Raw genomic sequence first — 26,132 nt, 5'->3', positions numbered from 1 at the left:
ATCCAAGTACTACTTTCAAATATCAGTATTAAATGTTAAGATTTTGCAACATACTTAACAACTACTAGTGAAAAAGCCTGTGCCAAATTATGGATAAGTAATTTCAAGTGGATGTGCTCACCATACAAAACTATATAAAACGTGTATATAACAATAAAAAAAGTATGCTAAGTATCAGACTACGAGCAGGAATTTTTTTATTAAAAATTAAAATGTAACCCTACAACAAAAATTCTGTTCTTCATTCACTGCTTTCATATGTTATTTCTAGGAGTTGTTTCCTGAAAATATTAGTTGTCAAATTAGTATACTTCAAATGAAGTATTAGGAGCAAACCAGATCTTAAGTCAGTGCTTTTTGTAACATGACATAAAAATGATAATATTTGTACAGCATAATTGGGCAAAAAAATGAGATGATGTGAAGAGACTAGGGGCCAGGGCCACACCAAGTTGTGGAGGCTCACCCCAAAGGTTGGGGGGTATCAGCATCTTGACACACACACAACTCACTGACAGCATACAATTAAGAAGCCCTGCTCTAGATCACCCAGGAACATGGAGTAGGGAGAAGGGGAATTGCCATTACAGAGCAAGTTTGGCAGGAAAAAAAGGGAAGGTCATGTAGCAGTCATGTACATACTCTCCTATGTAGCAGTCCCTTACTTTCTAGCCACCTCCTAGCATATCAAGAAAACAGTTCATACTCAGTATATCCATAATCTTAATAAATCACTGCTGCTTCTCTCTCTTTATCTGCTCTCTTACCATAAAAGAAAAACACTGTTGATATACTACCTCTAGAGACAAGAACCCTCTCAAACCTTGAGATCATCTGCAAGTCTTAATTGTCAATCATCCTTTACACTCATGAAAACATATTCCGAGTGCCTCGTGTCAGGCATACATGGTACAAGGCACTGGGTGTATAAAGATGAATATGATGGTCTCTGCCTCTGAGGTGCTCATATCAGGTAGCATAAATATAATTATATTAAAAATAAGTACTATAATCTAAAATATTTATATAGGTTAATATTTACATATTTTAATGATTTACTATAATAATCCAGTGTTACAATAGTTAACATCTATTGAACCTAACTATATTCCAAGAAACATGAAAAGTGTTTTAAATAGTTTCTTTCACAAGATACAGGATTCTTTCACAAGACTGGCAGGAAATGGATGAAATGATGTCTGTTAAGAGTCTTCAAGTTTGAAGCTTGATCTAAGGAAGCAGCAAGCAAGAATGTGAAACAATGATGACTAGGGAAAGGCACTCAATGCAGAAGAAGACACAAGGATAAATAATGAGGAGGAACAGAATTTGGCTTGTGTGGCCAATAGGAAATAGTCTAAATAAGCCAGAAAATACATCGGTCCAGGCAAAAAAGTGGCAAATGAGGCAGAAATTGTCTTGTGTAAAAGAATTTGAAAGTTGGTTAGTCTGTGGAGATGGAAAGACATGGGAGGGTTTATCTTAAATAAATGGCTATAAAGATCAGACTTTGTTTTGGAATTTTTACCAGCATAAAAATGAAACTACAGGCAGGGAGACAGGTTAGAAAGAAAGCTACTACCAATGAGCAGAGGGAAACTGAAAAGGACCTAAAATAAGGTGGGAAATAGAGAAGCAACTAACTAATTTGAAATATTTTAGAGATAACTGCCAAGTTGAACACTTTTGAAGGGCAGAATTAAAGGAGTATGAGGGAGGTATCAACATGATTCAAAGGACTCTGGCTTCCAAAGACCATGATACCAATAAGGAAAACTGGGAAGGAAAGAGGGAGCTGAAGAATAGGTTCAATTTTGGACTTGATGAACATGAGTTACCGGTAATTCATCTAAGAGGAAAAACAATCCTAAAGAGTTAAATCTAAAAGTCTGGAGCTGAGGAGAGAGATTAAGCATACAAGTAATAATTGGGTTGTTTGTTTTTGATATTAAGTTGTAGAAGTTCTTTACATATTTTGGATATTAACCCCTTATGGAACATATCATCTGCCAATATCTTCTCCCAACCAGTACATTGTCTTTTTGTGTTTCTGCATGGTTTCCTTCACAGTACAAGACAAACAACCCAATTTTTAAAATTGGGCAGAGGACCTGAATAGACAGTTTTCCAAAGAAGACATTCAGATGGCCAACTGGCACATGAAAAGACGCTCAATATCAATAATTATCAGGGAAATGCAAATCAAAACCACAATGAGATACGACCTCACACCTGTCAGAATGGCTATTATCAAAAAGACAAGAAATAACAAGGGTTGGCAAGATGTGGAGAAAAGGGAACCCTTGTGTACTGCTGGTTGGAATGTAAATTGGTACAGCCACTACAGAAAACAGTATGGAAGTTTTTCAAAAAATTAAAAATAGAACTATCGTATGGAGCAATTCCACTCCTGGGTATATATCCAAAGAAAATAAAAACACTAATTTGAAAAGATATGTGCACCCCAATGTTCACAGCAGCATCATTTACAATAGCCAAGATATGAAAACCTAGGTTTCCATCAACAGATGAATGGATAAAGAAGATGTGGTGTATACATATATGCAATGGAATATTACTCAGCCATTAAAAAAGAATGAAATTTTGCCATTTGCAACAACATGAATGGACCTGGAGATTATTATGCTTAGTGAAATAAGTCAGAGAATGACAAATACTGTATGTTTTCACTTATACGTGGAATCTGAAAATAAAAGAAGGGAACAAATGTAACAAAACAGAAACAGACTCACAGATACTGAGAAAAAACCAGTGGTCACCAGAAGGGAGGGGGCTGAGAGAGGAGTAAAGGAGGCAAAGAGGATTAAGAGTTACAAACTACTAGCTATAAAATAAATAAGTTACAAAAATGTAATGTACAGTACAGGGAATATACTTAATATTTTATAATAACTTTGTATGGAATATATTCTACAAAAATACTGAATTACTACATTGAGCACTTAAAACTAATATAATATTGTAAACCAACTATACTTCAATCAAAAAAAAATACAGGTAATAAGTTTGGGAGAGTAAACAGGTACAAGTGCAAGCCAAGGAAATGGATGCTTCAATGGTTCAGTGAATATGTAGAATGAAAAAAGTGGACTTTAGACAGAATAACAGTCAACTTGTAACATTTAAATGCAGACAGTAAAGCAACTGAGGAGTCATCAAGAACTCAAGAATATAAACAACTCAAGGTCAGGAACTCTATCCTATTTATCATATAGCCCCAGGACTTATAATCAAATATGGCTCATAAAAAGTCCTCAACAAATATTACTGACGGTAGTATACATTAGTCATTTGGGCTGGCCAATATCTGAACACTTTCCTATTTCAGGGTAAATTAAAAACATAGATGGGACTTCCCTGGTGGCGCAGTGGTTAAGAATCTGCCTGCCAATGCAGGGCATACAGGTTCAACCCCTGGTCCGGGAAGATCCCACACGCCGTGGAGCAACTAAGCCGGTGCGCCACAACTACAGAGCCTGTGCTCTAGAGCCTGCATCCTTCAACTACTGAGCCCGTGCACCTAGAGCTCGTGCTCCGCAACGAGAGGCCACCACAATGAGAAGCCCGCACACCACAACGAAGAGTAGCCCCACTCGCCACAACTAGAGAAAGCCCCACGTGCAGCAACGAAGACCCAACACAGCCCCCCCAAAAAAAATTAAGAGTGGCTTTGTAGCAGCAGTGGCAGCGGCGGCTGGTCTCCAGCATCATGAGCAGCTTCAGCAGCGAGAAGCGCACCGTGCCCTTCACCCTCGACTACTGAGTCTTCCTCAAAAATGAAAAAGGACAATATATATCTCCGTTTCATGATATTCCAATTTATGCAGATAAGGATGTGTTCCACATGGTGGTTGAAGTACCACGCTGGTCGAATGCAAAAATGGAGATTGCTACAAAGGATCCTTTAAACCCAATTAAACAAGATGTGAAAAAAGAAAACTCCCGTTATGTTGCAAATTTGTTCCCTTATAAAGGATGTATCTGGAACTATGGTGCCATCCCTCAGACTTGGGAAGACCCAGGACACAAAGATGAACACACTGGCTGCTGTGGTGACAATGATCCAATTGATGTATGTGAAATTGGAAGCAAGGTATGTGCAAGAGGGGAAATAATCAGGGTGAAAGTTCTGGGCATACTGGCTATGATCGATGAAGGGGAACCCGACTGGAAAGTCATTACCATTAATGTGGATGATCCTGATGCAGCCAATTATGATATTAATGATGTCAAGCGGCTGAAACCTGGCTACCTGGAAGCTACTGTGGACTGGTTTAGAAGGTACAAGGTTCCTGATGGAAAACCTGAGAACCAGTTTGCTTTCAACGCAGAATTTAAAGATAAGGACTTTGCAACTGATATTATTAAAAGCACTCATGACTATTGGAGAGCATTAGTGACTAAGAAAACTGATGGAAAAGGAATCAGTTGCGTGAATACCACAGTGTTTGGGAGCCACTTCCAGTGTGATACTGATGCTGCCAAAGCCATTGTGGATGCTTTACCACCACCATGTGAATCTGCCTGCACAATACCAACAGATGTGGATAAGTGGTTCCATCACCAGAAAAACTAAGGAAATTTCTCTGGAATACAAGTTGATATTGCTGCATCCTATTCGTCTGAAAGCATTAGATGCAAAAGTATAACTTTTCCAAGCTTTAAATTTATAGAACTAATCAATCAAATTCTGCTGTGACCAATGCAAAATGTCCATACTGTTATCCATCTAAAAGCATCTTTCATATAAACTAGATAACTTTTTGTTCCTGCTTAAATATCAAGACAGTTGTAGTTTGGAAGTCATCTGTGAATAAATGTCCAAGATAAGTACGTACTGTATGTATATGTTTGCCACATGTTAGGAAATAAATAAATAAAAATAAATTTTTAAAAATTTTATTTATTTATTGTTGGCTGTGCTGGGTCTTCATTGCTGCGTGCGGGCTTTCTCTAGTTGCGGCAAGCGGGGGCTACTCTTTGCTGCGGTGCGCGGACTTCTCATTGCAGTGGCTTCTCTTGTTGCGGAGCACAGGCTCTAGGTGCTCCGGCTTCAGTAGTCGTGGCACGTGGGCTCAGTAGTCGTGGCTTGCGGGCTCTAGAGCACAGGCTCAGTAGCTGTGACGCACGGGCTTAGTTGCCCCGTGGCATGTGGGACCTTCTCGGACCAGGGATCGAACCCATGTCCCCTGCATTGGCAGGTGGATTCTTAACCACTGCGCCACCAGGGAAGTCCCGGAAATAAAATTATTTTGTTGAAAAAAAAATAGATAGGCAGCAGGAATATTACCTGCTAATTAGGTAGGTATTTACCCACCTAGTATTAATTACCTATGATGATGATAGGAATGTAGATACCCCATTTCAAACTTAAGACACCATTTAAATATAAGAAACTATTCTTTTATGTGCCACTAAGAAAGAAAAAAATCCTGGCAACTGGCCAAATGCTTTATTACGATTTAGACTTTTTCCTCAGTGAAGAGCTCTTTTTAACCTTATACAAAGACTTTTAAATCATCTAATAAGTAATACAAATTGATAGTGTTTGACCCCACATAACATTCTATCAGACCAGGGGTCCACTTTCAGCAAAGGTGGTACTGCAGCAGGTGCACAACCATGGGGTCCATATCATACCACAACACCCAGAAGTTGCCAGCCTGACAAACTGGAACTGTCCACTGAAAGAACAGCTAAAGAGACAGCTTGGAAGTGATTCTTTATGAGGATGGAACATCATTCAGTAGGAATCAAAGATCTTCATGTGGTACATGGGTCTGTGAACCAAGGGATACAAGCAAGGGTGGTCCACATACCATCCATCACTTCCAGTGATCCACATGCGAAATCTGTGCTTCCTGCCCCCACTACAAGTATAGGTTCTGCAGTTTTGGAGGTCTTGGTTCCCAAAGAGAAAATGGTTCCACCAGAGAAAACAGGAAGAGTCTTACTGAACTGTAAGCTAGAGCTGCGCATGGGCACTTCAGGTTCCCTGTGGCCAAGGGATCAGCAGGCAGGAGGAAGAGTCACCACTCTAGCAGGAATGTGTCATCCTAATCTCAGAACTCACAGACCACACAGTATGTGGTATGATACTCAAATATCTGTGGAAATTGGTATATAAATTTTCCAACAAAAGCACAATTCCCCCAAGCTCTATTATTTGGTTTGAGGAGAAGGCACAACAATAAAAATAATTTCATTTAGTAAGCACTTATTAAATCCTAGCTAGGTGCTGCACTCATGTGCTCGCTCTCTCTCCTCTCTCTCTCTCTCTCTCTCTCTCTCTCTCTCTCTCACACACACACACACACACACACACACACACACACACACTTTAATAAAATGTGATGCTAATGTAAAGCCAGGAATTAAGGTAAGAAACAATGAAAAATATGGTAAACTTCCTGGAAATACTTCTAAACTACCTATGCTACAATCTTAAATTTAGGATTAAATGAAGTACATCTCTCAAAAATAAGATATTCACATTGTTTCTCCTGCTATAAAAGCATCAAGTACATAGCAACTACTTTTAAGAAGAAAAAATTTACCTTTGAATTTCTTCTGGAAAAGTTGCACTAAACATAAGGGTCTGACGCTGTTCCTTTGATGGCATTCCTGGGCAGGAAATTAACTTCTTCATTTCTGGTCCAAAACCCATATCCAGCATGCGATCAGCTTCATCCAAAACTATATATTTGACTTGTCTGAGACCAATCTTTAAGGATATTTTCAAGGGTGAGGGCAGAGAATGCATAGTAGTTAATGTATTAAACTAAAATATTCTCTACAACTCCAACTATTAATATATTCTTAAGGATGAAGATTAGAAATAAATGCATAAAACAAAGAGAACTGTTATGATTAGGTAATACTATCAGTGTTTCAGTTCTCAATTTTGCCTTATGTTATAAAACATTTTATAAGAAAGAAAACAAAACATCTAGATCAGTACTACACAATACACCTTTCTGTAATTACTTAAAAATTCTGCATCTTCTCTCTTAGCCAGTAGCCACATGCAGCTAATAAGCACTTGAAATGTGGCTAGTGTGCCTGAAGAAATGAATTTTTAATTTTATATCACTTTGAAATTTAAATAGCCACATGTAGCTAGTGACTACTGTATTGGACAGCACAGATCTAGACTATATTATCTGATAAAGTCAGACTCTTTAATGTAAGAAATAAAATTTCTTAATAGCATGACATATTCAAATGTCTTATAACTGCTAAACTTACTTCTAACTCCTTTAAACCCTTAATAAATCCCCCATTCTCTAATCACTCAGGAACAACTGGGAAACTTTTCTTACCTATCATGGATACTTAGTGCTAAAAACAGAAGCACACATTTGCAAAAAGAAAACAATTTATTTTGGTACCCCAGGGAAGATGTTTAATCAAGGTGGATTTCTCTGGATACTCTTAGTAAGTATCCTAAGAAAAGTCCCTTTACGCAGAAAAAGCATGTTTTGAATAATCCCTTTAGAGAAGGGCCTTAAAAAAGCAAATCAGGGTCATGAAAGTGAACTGAAAATATTGATACAGAGATGTAATATACTGTGGTATGTGAATACCAAAAAGAAATACATAGCCCTAAAATCTCTTTCTGAAGACACAAAATTAACAGTCCTGGATAATATCACTCCCACACCTAAAACAGAAGACAAAATTACTGATGCCACAAAGGCTTTCTTTCAGGAAAAAAAAAATTTATTTCATCAAGACATATATGAAACTAGATAAAAGCACTTATTGCATTTCTCTCCCAGTGTAGTGGGGTATAGGATACAGATTCTGGAATCAGATCCAGATTCTAACCCTAGCTCTATCACTTACTAGAGCTAACTGAGAGGTTTAAAACAAATTACATAATCTCACTAAGTTTGTTTTCCCAAGTATAAAATGGAAAATACTATTTACCTCCTATTTTCATTATTTTAAGATTTATATGAGAATGCATTCAAAGCATCTGATGGGGGCCTTATAAATGGTGCTGTAATAAATGTATGTATCTTTATACCAATCTCTCTCTTCCCCAAACAAAAAAAAATTATTAATCAATACCACAACTATGTTATCCCTCTAGAGCCTACCTTTTCTTTACCTATGATATCCAGCAGTCTCCCAGGAGTAGCACATAATATATTACAGCCTTGTACTATTTGTCGAATGGAATGCCCCAACTGGGTTCCCCCATATGTAACAACAGCTCTTACACAAGTCCTATTAACAATAAAAGTAAATGTCACTTTCTAGTTACTTGAAAATTAGCCATTTGTTTCTAACAAGATGTAAAATGAAATCCATAAAGGAAAAGCTAATACATTCAACATTCTTTAAAAAAAATTAAATTCTTCCAAGAAAGAAGCTGAAAAGCTGTGAGAAAAAAATATTTGCAACCTGTCTGATAAAGGGCTCTTCAAAAACAATGATAAACATGACCGGCACTCAGGCAATAAGCCAAAAACATGAACAAATGGTTCATAAAAAAATACAAAGGTTCTTAAACACTTTAAGTTCAACATTACTTTTAAAAGCAAAATAAATGAAGACTAACAACATTCTCCCTCAAGTGTGATAATACCATGTTAGCCAGGGCGTAGGGAAACTGGCACTCAGGAGGATAAACTGATATAACACCTTTCACAATTTTAGTCTCTATTAAACTTTTAAAACATATCTTTTTCCCAATAAATTCACATCTAGGAATTTTCCCTTCAGATATGTCCCCACATACGGGTAAAGATGACTGTAAAATAATATTCACTACTAACACTATTTTTAGTATCAAAAGATTGAAACTAACAGATGTATATGTATAACTGATTCACTTTGTTATAAAGCAGAAACTAAAAAAAAAGATTGAAACCTATCTAATTGTCTAACAATAAAAGACTTAAAATTATAGCCCACCCATAAAAAGGAATACTGTGCATTCATAAAAAGGAGTACAGTTCTAGAGTAAGCATTAGCACCAACATACACCATTTTTAAAAAACAGGGTGACAACAAGCTTAGTATGCCACCATTTGTTGAGAGAATTAAAGTGCATACATGTGCACCAGCTATTTCTACAATAATTCACATAAACTGTTAATAGTGTGTAAACTCTGAAGAGGAGAATTAAAGATAAACATTGATACTTTTCAGTTTTTTGCCACAAAAATGTTCCAACAAATATCCATGTACTAATATTCATTTTGTGCATAATTATCTGAATTTATCATACATATGCTTTCATTTTTTAAAAAAGAAAAATGTTATCTTTTACTTGATTTAAAAGCCTGAAGTTGGGACTTCCCTGGTGGTGCAGTGGTTAAGAACCTGCCTACTAATGCAGGGGACACGGGTTTGAGCCCTGGTCCAGGAAGATCCCACAGGCCACAGAGCAACTAAGCCCATGCAGCACAACTACTGAGCCTGCGCTCTAGGGCCCGCGCACCACAACTACTGGAGCCTGCGTGACTGGAGTCCATGCTCCGCAAAAAGAGAAGCCACCGCAATAAGAAGCCCACAGACCACAACAAAGAGTAGCCCCCGCTCGCCACAACTAGAGAAAGCTTGCATGCAGCAACGAAGACCCAACACAGCCAAAAATAAATAAATAAATAAATAAAATTTTAAAATGTACTGGAAAAGCTTTTTTAAAAAGTAAAAATAAAAGACTGAAGAGCAACATACTACATGGGGATCAGCAAGAAATAAACACTGGTATAAGCAATGTACACCTACTTTTTCCAAAAGATCTGTCAAGCTTGACATTAAAGGGATTTTAATAATCTTAATTTTTTCTACTCTCATTTTAAATAAACTGATCTATACAAAATAAAAGGTGAAGCTTCTATACAGAGAAAACTCTAAAAAATTGTAAAGAAAAAAACTAATATCCCAATAGATAAACTGGTAGATAACAAATACATAATTCACAAAAGAAAATGTATAAAGCGTTCAACCTCTCAATAACCAAATAAATGGAAAAAAAAAAGGAAGATACCTGTGGTGGTTTTAAAATATGTACACAAATTCTTCAATACTCCTTCCTTTAAATATAGATCCTAACTCTGCTCCCCCATAGGTGTGTACAAGGCTGGCTTCATAGGTGTACAACCTGTGCAGTTATACAGGGTCCCAAGCTTAGAGGAGCCCTGTGCTTGGTTTAATGCTCTACATTTGCTGCTTAAAATTCATAATTTTTTAACAAAGGACCCTGCATTTTCATTTTGCACTAGTTCTAGCAAATTATATAGCCAGTCCTGAGTATGCGCTAGACTTACTGACTTGCTTAGTAACAAAAAGAATATGGCCAAAGTGACTGCAACTGTTTTATAAAAGCCATAGCAACCTCCTCCTTGCTCTTTCCCATTGACCACTCAATCTAAAGGAAGCCACTTGTCATTTCCTAAGGACAATCAAGCATCCTTACACAGAGATCCAGTCAAACCTTCAGATGACTGCAATCTTAGCTGACATCTTGTCTGCAACCTCATAAGTGATCCCAAGTCAGAAACACCCAGCTAAACTTTTCCCCCATTCCTAACCCTCAGAAACTGTAAGATAATATTTATTGTCTTTTTGTTTTGTTTTGTTTTACGGTACGCGGGCCTCTCACTGTTGTGGCCTCTCCCGTTGCAGAGCACAGGCTCCAGACGCGCAGGCTCAGCAGCCATGGCTCACGGGCCTAGCCGCTCCGCGGCATGTGGGATCTTCCCAGACCAGGGCACGAACCCGTGTCCCCTGCATCGGCAGGCGGACTCTCAACCACTGTGTCACCAGGGAAGCCCGATAATATTTATTGTTTTGAGCAACTAGGTTTTAAGGTAAGCAGCAACAGATAACTAATACAATACCAAATACTGGCAAAGTGTGTAGTGAAATTGGCATTCTCATATACTGCTGGTAGAAGGCAAGCTTTAAAATAAGTCCATATTCTTTAACATTAAATTTATAAAAATCTACTCTAAGAAAATACTTAAAACATAAAAGTAGAAAAAATTTATACAGCAAGCTGTTCATTACAGCAAGAATTATTTTTATTTATAGTAGCTCCAAATTAGAAACAACCTAAATCCCCCAAAAGAGAGAAGTAAAATACATACACATGCGCAATCTTAAAGTCATTAAAAATTAGGTCTGATTGTTAAATAAGCAGTTATCCATTTTATTAAGTTACGTGTAAAAGAACATAAAATTATTAGGAACACCCTAAGTTCATTTTTTAAACATACATTTAAAAACTACCAGAAGACACACCAATATGTTCACTATTGTCTTATCTATTTCTATTATCACCTAATTTTTAATAAGAATGTTTCTTTTTAAAATAAAGAGATTCCATAAACAAGATTATGAAAAAGTAAACTTCAATCAATTACATGAGTGCATTCTTATTCATGCACTGCGTTCTTCCCAAAATAAGTAAGAAAATTCTCTAAAGAAAAACTTGTTTGTGAGTGGCATTCTAGATGTACTTACCCAAAAGAAAATTTTCTGGCTTCCAAATAGATCTGACTGATCAATTCTCGAGTTGGTGCAACAATAATACACTCTGGTTCCTGCAGCTCTTTAAAATGACTGGCAGTTACTTCATCACGCATCATACGAGCCAAAATTGGCAAGAGAAAAGCTGCCTAGAAGTTAAATTCCATAATTTACAAATGTATAGTGCATCATCCTTCTCCCTATGAGAACCTATTCCTCATGTCTTTATATCTTTTAGCTTCTTCTTTCATCTTTTTGGTAAATTTAAGATGAGAAAGGAAAACTTATTTTTATTTCCATGAGTTTTTAACATTTAGGTCTTCATGCTCATATTATACAGTATAAAATGTCTGATAATGTTAATCTACGCTATGAAAATATCTTTTGTTCTTTTTTTAAAAAAGCACAGCCATAGATTCTAAATAAACTTATTTTTAGAGGTTAATGCAGCATGCAGCACTGCATGACTCCTTTTGGGGTAGAAATAAAATTATCAGAATGCATGACAAAAGTGGTCCACAAGCAGAGCAAAACTTGGGAAATCATTCATTTGGATTACTAAACATATCACCCTTATTAAAGTTACATGTGGCAAGAAACTCTGTGCTATAGTTTTCTGATTAAACAAATAAGACACTGAAATCTACCTCCAAAACCACATTTAAGTCACACAACAGCTGCTGTATTATACAACTCACTTATTTTCCCTTCAACCCTACTATGGAGGCTTTTTAAGACTAATACAGTATGAACCAAGAGTCTATGATCCTGGAAATGGCAGTCTTTAATACTCATCTCATGGAACCCTATTTAATAGACAAACCCCACAGTTTAGTCCTAAGACCAACCTGGTCCCATCAGAGTTCTTTTAGAATTAGCATAACCTGAGGTCACTTTATACTAAGGACCAGGTACAATACCTACAGCTATTTCTCATTCTCTTGACTCCAAAACTGTATCAGCTGTATTACATAAATTATTTTTTACCTTTCTCTGTGGCTTATGAACTTTGGTGCTTTGACCTTCAATCATTGTTTTAGATATCATGTTGCACAGCAAGAGCTGAACACACTTAGAGATTAAAAATCTATGAACTACTCTGGAAATAGTTCAAAATTCTTTCTTCAGAAGCACACAAACCTCAATAAAACCAGAAATCAGAAGCAAACACACATGAATATTTATGACAGTTCATTGAAATCTTCTACTTGGGAAGAACCAAAGTTCAAAAAGTAGCAGTTTGAATATGGGGCAGAATACATGCAAGAAAGTGACTTACAGTCTTTCCAGACCCTGTCTGAGCACAAGCCATCAAATCTCTTCCTCCTAGTATAATAGGAATACTGTATTTTTGCACAGGAGTAAGCTTAGTATAACCAGCTTTAGCAATGTTGCTATTCAGTGTCTGACAAAGATTAGCTTCTTCAAAAGTCTAAAAAAAAGCAGGTGGCAGTGATTAAATTCCATATATCATATACAGGTCATTCCATAAACATATTCTATTTGAACTAGTTTCAAGTTGTTAATTCCACTTTATATACTACGTTAACTTTACAAATATGCCCCCACTCAAAAGTAATATCCAGAACCTGTATGTTATTACTTGATAGAATTAAGGAATATTCCGTACAGACAGTGGTTCTAGAAACTCTTTTCTGTCCCCTTAAAACCTGTGAGATACAAATAACTCTAATCAGTAAAAATGGTTCATTACCAACAAGGGACTCTGGGTTCCCCACTCCTTAGAAAACCACTCCCCTAAGACACACTTTCTCACACACTTAGGAAGCAGAAATCTTGATCTCTAGGAAAAGTATCCTTTTTAGTAAATTTAAATAAAGTTCTCATCCTGGTCTGGGGAGGTGGGGAGGAAGTATAGTACCCTCCCTTTCAACATAGCAATTAATTCTAACGTAGATGGTAGTCATGGTTCTAAATTTCCAACCTAAGACATCAGAGAATAAGATGAAATTTTTGTAGTCTTTAATACCAACTTAAAGAAATGTACCAAATTTTTAAAAACCGAAGTTTGCTAAACAGTCATTATAGAAACAATTATTACACTGACCAGAATTGCTGGTGGTACATCATGTCCAGATACTTCTACAAGAATATTATCATATTTGTCAAAGTTTATGCCTGTCTGATAATGTGCAAAGATGGAGTCCTCATCCTCAGGTGGAGGAGGTGGTATGTAGGTCACTTTTGGTCCTTAGAATTTAAAAAGAAAATTTACATTACAAGGATTAGAATAAAAATAAGAGGGAAAACATACAAAAACTGACAAACTCAAATTTTAAATACTGTAGTAATTCCCAATGTTTACCATTAAAGTTTCACTTCAAATTTTAAAAAGTTACCTGTTTTTAAATATTCTGTATTTGTATTAAAATGCAATATACACTCATGTGGATCACACAAAAATTAATATACCTTGAGCGTCACCACTTCCTCTTCCTTCAGCTTCTGACTTCCAAGAATCTTAAAAGGAATCAAATCGAAAAACAGATAAATGTTTTTAAAAATCGAGGGGTAAAAGAATGCTCACTATAAAAATCAAATACCTTATCTAAAGTAAAACTTACTCTTTCCAGAGCCTGTAATTACTTCTTCATTTAAACCTTTGTAACCACCTATTAAAGAAATCCACAAGATACAGTCAAGATACAAGATACAAAACTATGCACATCTTTCTTTTCATTGCTTATCTTCAAAGAGAAAAAGTTCTAAAAATGCATAAAGTCCCTTCGTACAAATAATACTTGAGACAATTAAGATAAATAGAACCCTGAACATTTTGTTTCCTTAGCATTCAACATGCTGATTTTATGCAGATTACACTGTTATAACATATTAGTATTCTTTTGTTTAAACTGTATGTCTCTTCCCTAATCCCTATATTCCTCAACAAAGGAATATATTTTCTAAAAGGAACTAAAAATACATCTTTGTTGGGATGTCCCCACTACAACCCATAGGTTCTATGATTTGCTAGGACTCAAGAATACAGTCACAACCATGACTGTGACTTATTACATGGAAAGGATAGGGAGCAAAATCAGCAAAGGAAAAAGGTGTATGGGGAAAAGTCCAGAGAAAACCAGGCACAAGCTTTCAAGAGTCTCTCCCACTGGTATCACACAGGACAAGTTGTGACAACATGTTGGAAATGCTGTTTACCAGAGAAGCCCATTAGAGATTCAATACCCAGGGTTCTTATGAGGTACTGATAACGCAGGAACCTTCTGCCTGGCATGTACCAAACTTCCAGACTCCCAGAAGAAAAGCAGGTATTCAGCATAAACCACACAGTTGTACAAACTGTTTAGGCACAATGAGCCACTCACACCAGTGAAGAGTGGTGAGAACCCTCCTTAAATCCAAGTTCTCAGAAGCCAGGTAAGAGCCAACCTTATAAGCAGGACTTTCAAAGAACAGCAGTCAGGTCTGCCGTGTTGACTCTTTTCTATACACTATCTTTCTGATCTTTAGACAAGGAGTCATCTATTGTGCCACTTTCAGGTACTATCACCAAAAAAAGAACAAGGACTTCATTAGATTTGAAAGGCTAACTAGATAATAGCATCTTTACATGTGAGCTAATTTTCTTGTCCTGTATGCCCACAGGTCTTGAAATTCTTCTTCAAACCACATCTGAGCATTTGTAGAAGATACGGTTTAGCCATTAATAATCTTTTTCTACAGTGAAGAATCCAAGAATCCAAAGGAAGGAAGTGGGGACTAATAATGATCACTAAGAATTTTTCAGAGACATCAAACAAGCTTTATGGTTTTACTAGTCTGGAAAACATTTCAACTTTTATGTGACATTTAAATATTTTTAACTCTGAAAAATTTTTTCATAGTATAAAATCATCTATACTGAACTTTATCCCCTATACCAAGCCAAATAACTATCTCATAAGAAAAAACACTATTTTAACAAGAATTTATACATATAGATTACATCTCAATCTTTAACATCTGCACGGTATCTCCCATTTTATGGTTATATCATTTAGTAAACAGACTGATGAATTTTTAGGTGATTTTCAGTTTTTACTTTTTATAAATGAAGCTTCAGTGAACACACTTTTACATGTATTGAGCAAATACACCTACAGTATGTAATTCCTATAACGGAATCGTTGGATTAAAGAGTAGTAAGTAGTAAACAACTCCCCAAAACTGGCTGTGCAAATGCATACTCCACAAAGTGTATAAAAGCAGCAACAGTTACCTTTAACTTCAAAAATTAAGCTTGGATTACAGTAATTTTAACCACTTATAGGTAAACCAGATAAGAACTCACCTCGTCCACTTCCACAACAACTTCTGCTTTGATAAGTGTCACCCTTACCTGTAAGGCATTGTTTTACACAAGATTTAGAGAAATCACAGCTCCTCCTCAAGCACATAAACCATATAGCTATTTCTTTTCAAATACTGAGTAATTACTCAGGATTCTAGTCCCTTAATCCACCCATCTCTTAATTCTATACTTGAACCTTTTTCTCATTTGAACATTTTGTTTAAAGACTTCATTTTTTTTAGGGCAGTTTTAGGTTCACAGAAAAATTAAGCAGAAAGTACAGAGACGTCCCATATACCTCCTATCCCCACACCTGCATAGCCTCCCCCCATTATCAACATCCTCCACCAAAGAGGTAATTTGTTACAACTGATGTACCTACACTGACATATCATAATCACCCAAAGTCCATCATTTACATTACAGTTCACTCCTGGTATTATACATTCTTTATGTTTGGACAAACGTATAATGGCATGTCTCCACCATTACAGTATCATACAAAGTAACTTCACTGCCCTAAAAATCCTCAGCGCTCTGCCTATTCATCCCTTCCCCCAACCCCTAGCAACCACCTATTTTTTTCACCCTTCTTCTTATAGTTTTGCCTTTTCCTGAATGTCATATAGTTGGAATCATACAGTATGTAGCCTTTTCAGATTGGCTTCTTTCACTCAGTAATACATATTTAAGGTTCCTCTATGTCTTTTCATACCTTAATAGCTCATTTCTTTTTAGTACCACAGTTTATTTATCCACATTTGAACATTTTTCATCAATAATTATGCTCCTTTTTTTTCACTTTCTCCTCAAATCCCCTCAGAATTCTTTCTTTGAAATCAAAGCAAACTTCATTTTCCTTCTTCCAATTAAAAGTATAATTTATAACTCAAACTAACTGGTAGATAAGAGAGAAGAAATAATTCACAGAGCACAAACTTTATAAGGGAGGCAAAACTGTCCATGTATTTTTGCCTACAAATCTAAAAAGCAGAGAAAATCATGAGCCAATCTAGTACACTTAAACATATATATTAGGTTTATTAATCCTAAAGCTAAAAGCAAATGTGAATGATTAATATTCAGTAATAAATTCTATTTCTCACCTACACCACTTAATGCTGATCTTCTAAAGCCAAAAATGCCACCAGTGTGCTGGGTCCCCTCATCTTGTTCATATTTGCTATCTAGATTTACAGATAATAAATTTAGATTATGTTACTTTTAAGAAGCTTTTAAATCATGCAGCAAAGAGAAAAAAAATCACCTTATGGTGCCGTAAGTTAAAAAGATACAGGATAAAATAATTTAAATTTAACAGGAATTACAGTATTTTTCTAAGAAGCACACAAAAGGATTTCTCCACAAATTATTTCCTTCAATTACAAATTACTTCCTCAAAATTTTTATTTTATTAAAATTATTTTATAAAAGTAGTTAGGGTCAATACTACACCAAAATATGATACAAGCAAAAGTTAAATTACCTCTGAAAAATAGCACGGTTACTGCCCCCAGAAATTTCACATTACATAATCACACTGCTTATTCTCCAGAAAAGCACCCCTTGCGCCCACAGTTCCCAAATCAAACTTTATCAGTCCTGAACAGCAACCCTCCAGATCCCTTCACTTTTTTAAAAGTGACAATTCACTAATCTGTTACACATCTATTAAATCATTATTACAATTTATGTTTTCATTATTACAATTTATGCTTTTACCTTCCACTATTCTGTCCTCCTCTGTTAAGAGACACATGCATTCCAACAGTGACTTCAGAAAACAATACCTTAGCACCAAGGAATGACGACTGGTAGAATTTAGGTAGAAAGCCACATTGGTATAAAAGAGGTATAATGGGAGGCAGAGCCATAGAGCAGGCCACCTATTTATAAGGTCAGCCATCTTTATCAAAGCTCTAAAATGCTTCACAGTCTGTAATATTAAAGAACTGAGTCGCACACACTGCTAAAAAGATTCATATATTCCCACTTAACCTGTAAGGAATTACATGTGCCTAAAAAATAATATTTTATACAATATAAGTGATTATGTACCAACCACTATGCTTAACTATTCTATAATCATCATAACAACCTTATATGATAAGTATTATTTTTTATCATTTCTTTCATAATAAATGAACACACTATTTGCAATCCACCACTAACTTGGACTTCCAGGACCAAATCCTCCATGACAACCTGGGAAACTACCTCTTCCTCCTCTTCTGGATGACCCTGAAGCTTCTGAATCATTTCCACCTTGATATCCTGTAATATTAAAATATACATACAAAAACAACACAAAACAACAACAAAGAAATCTTGGGGACATGGTGGACAAGTTAATTCAAGTCTTGCAAAATTCAATGACTTGAATATTTTAAGCCATTAACAGATAGTTACTAAAGAGAAATGCTGTATTTTCACCTATAAGTGTTCAACTTCATTAGTATAAATAGATATACTACAGTATTTTTAAAACCTGCTACTTGCTTTGGGAATAAAAACTAAAAATGACTAAAAGGAAAAAATGACAGTTGTAAAACACTCAAAGTTGCCACAACGGCACCATTAACAGGATTTCCACAATCCATGGAAAGAAAAAGTACTTACCATAAGTTTAGTGAGGTTACTGAACCTTCAATATACAAAAGTTAATTGTATTTCTATACACTACCAAACAAAATAAAATTATTAAATGGTATGTATCACTGATATCAATGAAAATAGCAAAGTAAGGGAGTCCAAATGCTGCTACTGCAAAGAAGAAAAAAATTGACAAAACTGTCAGAATTAACATTTTCCAAACTGAAGATTAATCAAGGACTTGCATCAACCCAAGGAACATTTTTTTTTTAAAGGCTGATTCTTGGTAAGAGCAGTGATTTTGACCACAACGCTATGGGATTAGATATCGATTACAGGAAAAGATGTGTAAAAAATACAAACACATAGAGGCTAAACAATACACTACTTAATAAAGAAGTGATCACTGAATAAATCAAAGAGGAAATAAAAAAATACCTAGAAACAAATGACAATGGAGACACGATGACCCAAAACCTATGGGATGCAGCAAAAGCAGTTCTAAGAGGGAAGTTTATACCAACACAATCCTACCTTAAGAAACAGGAAACATCTCAAATAAACCACCTAACGTTGCACCCAAAGCAATTAGAGAAAGAAGAACAAAAAAACCCCAAAGTTAGCAAAAGGAAAGAAATCATAAAGATCAGATCAAAAATAAATGAAAAAGAAATGAAGGAAACGATAACAAAGATCAAATAAAACTAAAAGCTGGTTCTTTGAGAAGATAAACGAAATTGATAAACCATTATCCAGACTCATCAAGAAAAAAAGGCAGAAGACTCAAATCAACAGAATTACAAATGAAAAAGGAGAAGTAACAGCTGACACTGCAGAAATACAAAGGATGATGAGAGATTACTACAAGCAACTCTATGCCAATAAAATGGACAACCTGGAAGAAATGGACAAATTCTTAGAAATGCACAACCTACCCAGACTGAACCAGGAAGAAACAGAAAATATGAACAGACCAATCACAAGCATTGAAATTAAAACTGTGATTAAAAATCTTCCAGCAAGGCTTCCCTGGTGGCACAATGGGTGAGAGTCCCCCTGCCAATACAGGGGACACGGGTTCATGCCCTGGTCCGGGAAGATCCTACAAGCCGCTCCGTGGAAGAAATGGACAAATTCTTAGAAATGCACAACCTACCCAGACTGAACCAGGAAGAAACAGAAAATATGAACAGACCAATCACAAGCATTGAAATTAAAACTGTGATTAAAAATCTTCCAGCAAGGCTTCCCTGGTGGCACAATGGGTGAGAGTCCCCCTGCCAATACAGGGGACACGGGTTCATGCCCTGGTCCGGGAAGATCCTACAAGCCGCGGAGCGGCTGGGCCGGTGAGCCATGGTCACTGGGCCTGCGCGTCCGGAGCCTGTGCTCCGCAACGGGAGAGGCCACAACAGTAAGAGGCCCGTGTACCGCAAAAAAAAAAAAAATTTCCAGCAAACAAAAGCCCAGGACCAGATGGCTTCACAGGCAAATTCTATCAAACATTTAGAGAAGAGCTAACACCTATCCTTCTCAAACTTTCCAAAATATAGCAGAGGGAGGAATACTTCCAAACTCATTCTACGAGGCCACCATCACCCTGATACCAAAACCAGACAAAGATGTCACGAAGAAAGAAAACTACAGGCCAATATCACTGATGAACATAGATGCAAAAATCCTCAACAAAATACTAGCAAACAGAATCCAACAGCACATTAAAAGGATCATACACCATGATCAAGTGGGGTTTATTCCAGGAATACAAGGATTCTTCAATATACGCAAATCAATCAACGTGATACACCATATTAACAAACTGAAGGAGAAAAACCATATGATCATCTCAATAGATGCAGTAAAGCTTTCGACAAAATTCAACACCCATTTATGATAAAAACCCTGCAGAAAGTGGGCACAGAGGGAACTTTCCTCAACATAATAAAGGCCACATATGAGAAACGCACAGCCAACATCATTCTCAGTGGTGAAAAACTGAAACCATTTCCACTAAGATCAAGAACAAGACAAGGTTGCCCACTCTCACCACTCTTATTCAACATAGTTTTAGACACAGCAGTCAGAGAAGAAAAAGAAATAAAAGGAATCTAAATTGGAAAAGAAGAAGTAAAGCTGTCACTGTTTGCAGATGACATGATACTCTACATAGAGAATCCTAAAGATGCTACCAGAAAACTACTAGAGCTAATCAATGAATTTCATAAAGCAGCAGGATACAAAATTAATGCACAGAAATCTCTGGCATTCCTATACACTAATGATGAAAAATCTGAAAGTGAAATTAAGAAAACACTCCCATTTACCACTGCAACAAAAAGAATAAAATATCTAGGAATAAACCTACATGAAGAGACAAAAGACCTGTATGCAGAAAATTATAAGAAATATGAAAGAAATTAAAGATGATACAAATAGATGGAGAGATATACCATGTTCTTGGATTGGAAGAATCAACACTGTGAAAATGACTATACTACCCAAGGCAATCTACAGATTCAATGCAATCCCTATCAAACTACCACTGGCATTTTTCACAGAACTAGAACAAAAAACTTCACAGTTTGTATGGAAACACAAAAGATCCCGAAGAGCCAAAGCAATCTTGAGAACGAAAAATGGAGCTGGAGGAATCAGGCTCACTGACTTCAGACTACACTACAAAGCTACAGTAATAAAGACAGTATGGTACTGGCACAAAAACAGAAATATAGATCAATGGAACAGGATAGAAAGCCCAGAGATAAACCCACGCACCTATGGTCAATTAATCTATGAAAAAGGAGGAAAGGATATACAATGGAGAAAAGACAGTTTCTTCAATAAGTGGTGCTGGGAAAACTGGACAGCTACATGTAAAAGAGTGAAATTAGGGCCTCCCTGGTGGCGCAGTGGTTAAGAGTCCGCCTGCCGATGCAGGGGATACGGGTTCGTGCCCCGGTCTGGGAGGATCCCATATGCTGCGGAGCGGCTGGGCCCGTGAGCCATGGCCGCTGGGCCTGCGCATCCGGAGCCTGTGCTCCGCAACGGGAGAGGCCACAACAGTGAGAGGCCCGCATACCGCAAAAAGAAAAAAAAAAAAAAAAAAGAAAGTGAAGAAACAACCCACAGAAAAGGAGAAAATATTTGCAAATCATATATCTGTTAACACTTGTATCAAGAATACATAAAGAATTCTTAAAACAGAAAGATCAATAACCCTATTTTTTAAATGGGCAAAGGATCTGAATAGACATTTCTCCAAAGAATATATACAAATGGCCAATACACACATGAAAAGCTGCTCAACATCACAGTCATCAGGAAATGCAAAGCAAAACCATAAAGATACAAGGATATGTTGTAAAAGACAAGGAATATAGCCAATATTTTATAGTAACTATAAATGGTGTATAACCTTTAAAAATTATGAAATCACTATGTTGTGCACCTGTAACTTACATAATATTGTCCATCAACTATATCAACTATTGAATTTATAACTCAATGATAAAAAGTCATGATACCACTTTACATCCATTAGAATAGCTACAATCAAAAAGACAAACAGTAACAAGTGTCACCAAAAGAAATGTACTAGAATGTTCATAGCAGCAGTTTCAAAAACAGCCCAAAACTACAAGAAACCCAAATATCATTAGCAGAACAGTAGAACAGAAGAATACTACAGAGCAATGATAATGATCTACAACTGCAACCAACAGTAAGAATGAATCTCACAATTAGATTAAGAAGAAGCCAGACACAAAAGAGTACATATTGTATGATTCCATTTATGTTAAGTACAAAATTTTAAAAAAGTCTGTGCTGCTAGAAGTCAGAATAGAGATTAACTGGGGGAGGGGGGTGTTAATGACTAAAAATGAGCATGAAAGCGGCTTTTGAGGAGCTAGTAATTTCTATTCCTTGATCTGGATGCTTGTGAAAACACAGAACCCAGGTGTATTCAGTTACTGAAAAATCACTGAGCTATATACATTTATGATATAAGCACCTGCCTGTTGCTGTATCATGTCACACTTCAACATAAACTTAGGTACAGTTATATTTACACACACATTTATATTTAATGAGTAACCCCTAATGCAAATTTCCTACCCTCAAATGTATACAACTAAAGCAAACAGCAATCAGGGACACCCTGAAAAATGACTGTTCCTGCTAGTCACCCTACACTAGTCAGTAAGCCAGGATCAAGCACATAGAGCTGCAACTGGGTTTTGACTGCTTCACTTCAATATAAATTAAATTGACTTAAAGAAAATTTAATAGTAAGGAAGATAGTCACTGTTCTGCAGAAAACCAAAAATTTTAAAGTAAGAGCTATGTTTAGGAACATTAGTGTCAAAACTGCTTCTTAAAGGGGGGAGGAGAGCAATGTTAAAAAAGGAGTGTTTTTCTTACATTTCCTCCCCATCATTGTTTGGCCCCCTGCAATTGTCATAAAAAGACTCAACTTATGAGACAAATAAGCCATAGCTCATTCACCACCAAATTCCTCCCCACCTCACAACTCAACCAAAGCTATACTGAAGTCCACAGCATGTTTCAGCTTCACTAGGAGGGCCTGCTATTTAATGATTTATTCAGTGAGCCAAACATCTAATAGGCAAGGGAAAAGGACACCCCCAAGTTGCAGTAAAAACAGTGATATATCTGATTACCACGCAGTTCCAAAAATGAAACTCTTTTATCATAAATATATTTGCACACCTGTAGCAATTTTATAAGTTCACTGTGGTTTTTTGTGAGTTTTGTTGTTGCTATTTTAACGTATCTGCCTATAGATAACCCAGAATTGAGCATAACTTTTTTTTTTTTTTTTTTTTTTGCAGTACGCGGGCCTCTCACTGCTGTGGCCTCTCCCATTGCAGAGCACAGGCTCCGGACACGCAGGCCCAGCGGCCGTGGCTCACGGGCCCAGCCGCTCCGCGGCATGTGGGATCCTCCCAGACCGGGGCACGAACCCGTGTCCCCTGCATCGGCAGGCGGACTCTCAACCACTGCGCCACCAGGGAAGCCTGAGCATAACTTTTATACCATCTCACCTCAAGTTCATTAGAGGGCGGATCAGCAGAGTATGGTAGAGTACTGCTAGACCTGAACAAAAAGTAGTCTATGATTTCTTCCCTTCCCCATATCTCCAATGATCCTACTCGGAGACAAAGACATCCCAGTTCATCTATACTGTGACTGACCAAGATTCACACAGTCCCCCTTCTGTACTTCACAGCACACTCTGGAGGTCTTAGGGGAAAAAATCCAGTGACATTAGAAAGCAGAAGGAGGGACACCTACTGAATATTAATTCAAACATATGCCAAAGTATTTTTCTTTAAAGGTTTTCACCACCAGAATTTTTCTTTCTTTCAGCTCTTCCAAAATCAGGTTTTCAGTTTCGTATCTCTGTCTTAAGTACAAATTGTTCCAAAACGTGGTCCTTACCGCCTCTCTTGGAAAACCCTCTGTTCTGTGTTTGATTATCTTCACGGTCATTACTAGATTCTTGAATAAAAATTTAACATGTGAATAGCATCTAAATAATTACTTTAGTATTTACATTAATGTAGTATCTAAAGAATAGCACTGTCACAAGAGAAATTAGTAAGAAAAGATAAATATCTTTATAAGTTAAAATATGAATATTTTAATTTTTAAAATAATTGTAACAACAGAAATACAAAGACATTATTCAGTCAATTCCCTATACAAGTCACCTAATATATCTAAATATTAAATGTTAAGCGTATAATTTGTCAAATTCTGAGCACAGCCAAAAAATAAGAATTTCGCAAATATCAGTTTAACTAGAAACAGTTTCAGAAATATCTAACAATTAAGTAGTCAAGGGGATCTCAGAAATGCATGACTATTCTTCTTATAATGTCATCATTATTTCTGTAACTTGCCTTTCTTAATAAACCTGAGATGTCAGTGCTTTTTTTAATATATGCAAACTTTCCCCCATTCATCTTAATGGAAAAATTGGGGGATAGCCTGGCTTTCTGGTACCAGGGTTTCTAAATAGTGGTATGAGGATCACTACACTGAAGGCTGCCTAAAAATTATTAGTAAAGTTGGAAAGAGCCCACCCCCAGAGATGTTTATTTTGAACGTGTAGAGTGACAGCAAGGAATGGATGATTTTCTAAATTAAAAAATTACAACTTTTAGTAATAACTTTAAGCTTTCTAGAAGATTCCAACAAAGCCATGTTTGGGAAATACCGAGATGGTTTCAAGGGATCTTTGTACATATCACTAACGTTTAGCACCTGAGAACTTTAGGTCCCAGTGATGACACAAATGGTTAAACAGATTAGAAGCTACCAGTTAAGTTTCTGCGCAAAAGTACTAATCTACTCAATTAATATTGTTTTATAATAAACAATGACCCAGAGCTCTTGCTGCAGGCTCCTATTTAAGCTGACATCAACAACTGACAAATATTCCTGAAGAGCCATCTAACATCAAGACAACTTGCTTAGAAGCAAGATATAATATGACAAGCATGCTGAACAGTAAAGAAAGAATTTTGGAAAGATTCTTGGAATAATTCTGGAATAATGATGATGTTAGCTAATATTTATTGCCTTACAGAAAAAAAACCTATGAATTAATCTGGGGCCTGACAAGGAGTAAAAGGTCTCATATAATCTTTGGCCAACTGTTCTCCTAAAACAAGCCCAAAGCTATTTTGACCACACTGGGAATTAAAATAGGCTGATGACATCAGCAGTTGGGTGAAGGGTACAATTACATTAGAAGAAGAAGGGTGGAAGAAACCCTCTGTACTATTTCCGAAACTTCTTTTGAGTCAAATGATTTCAAAATAAAAAGTTATTAAAAATAATTTCTGTAAGTTAAAAAATAAAGCCAAGTGCAAACAAAAATGAGACAATGATCCCAAGATCAGTTATAATCTATTAATTATATAAAAATAATAGTAGTAACAACAAATAGAACTTAGTATCTGTCTGGCACTGCTCTAAATGAAGTCTGTTTTAACTTTTTAAGTCCTCACAAAAACCTTACGAGGTGGGTATTATCCTCAAATTATAAACAAAGAAAAAGAAATACAGAGAAGTTAAACAAATTTTTTAAGATAACACAACTGACAGGAGGAGCATCTGGGTCTCAAACCCAAGGTGTCTGAGCTCCTTATCGCTATACTATACCAGCTAGGGGACATGAGACTGCAGAGAAAATAACCACAAAACACTCTACACATCTGTGTGCAGAGAAAAGGCTTCTATAATGATAGCAAAACCTGCTCCTGGGCTTGCCAACAACTGTGAGAGTGAAAGAATTTTTTAGGAATAAACACAATTTTTTAGTTTAGGGGAACTAAAACTGAGAATAGAAGAAGTAAATAAGGATAGGAAGGGTGCGGGGGAGGGATACACAAGAGGGAAGAGATATGGGAACATATGTGTATGTATAACTGATTCACTTTGTTATAAAGCAGAAACTAACACACCATTGTAAAGCAATTATACTCCAATAAAGATGTTAAAAAAAAAGAAGTAGTAAATAGATCAAAGGAAGAAAGTAGACCATTTTGGAGGAGAGAAGTTCTCTCAAGTGCTGTGAGAAATTGGAATTTGTGCTCAAAAGCACTCTGGCTCATCACTAAAGAGTCAACTGGGGAGGAAGGAATGTCTCTGGTGAGTAGAAATGATCTTGAATACTAATTAAAAG

At 36.4% G+C, this 26,132-nt stretch overlaps 1 protein-coding gene and 1 pseudogene across 3 annotated transcripts in view; one reads left to right on the top strand and one right to left on the bottom strand.

Annotated features, from left to right (window-relative positions):
- DDX4 (DEAD-box helicase 4) overlaps window positions 1-26,132 on the bottom strand; it is a 68,466-nt gene that overhangs the window by 8,642 nt on the left and 33,692 nt on the right. Inside the window, exons 6-16 of one of the 3 annotated variants that reach the window (XM_060092898.1) lie at window positions 23,879-23,938; window positions 17,996-18,097; window positions 16,930-17,010; window positions 15,824-15,871; window positions 14,097-14,144; window positions 13,945-13,992; window positions 13,580-13,722; window positions 12,791-12,943; window positions 11,506-11,660; window positions 8,127-8,256; window positions 6,579-6,745 (exon numbers count right to left, since the gene is read on the bottom strand). In XM_060092898.1, the coding sequence (XP_059948881.1) occupies window positions 6,579-6,745; window positions 8,127-8,256; window positions 11,506-11,660; window positions 12,791-12,943; window positions 13,580-13,722; window positions 13,945-13,992; window positions 14,097-14,144; window positions 15,824-15,871; window positions 16,930-17,010; window positions 17,996-18,097; window positions 23,879-23,938 (1,135 nt within the window). The remainder of the gene's footprint in view (window positions 1-6,578; window positions 6,746-8,126; window positions 8,257-11,505; window positions 11,661-12,790; window positions 12,944-13,579; window positions 13,723-13,944; window positions 13,993-14,096; window positions 14,145-15,823; window positions 15,872-16,929; window positions 17,011-17,995; window positions 18,098-23,878; window positions 23,939-26,132) is intronic. The other 2 variants (XM_060092900.1, XM_060092899.1) reach the window with 2 other exon arrangements.
- Window positions 3,731-4,840, top strand: LOC132486128 (inorganic pyrophosphatase-like; annotated as a pseudogene).

This window comes from Mesoplodon densirostris, chromosome 3 (genome assembly GCF_025265405.1).
Source record: "Mesoplodon densirostris isolate mMesDen1 chromosome 3, mMesDen1 primary haplotype, whole genome shotgun sequence".
NCBI lineage: Eukaryota > Metazoa > Chordata > Mammalia > Artiodactyla > Ziphiidae > Mesoplodon > Mesoplodon densirostris.
Note: the sequence above shows the minus strand (reverse complement) of the source record. Positions and strands in the feature narration are given on the sequence as shown.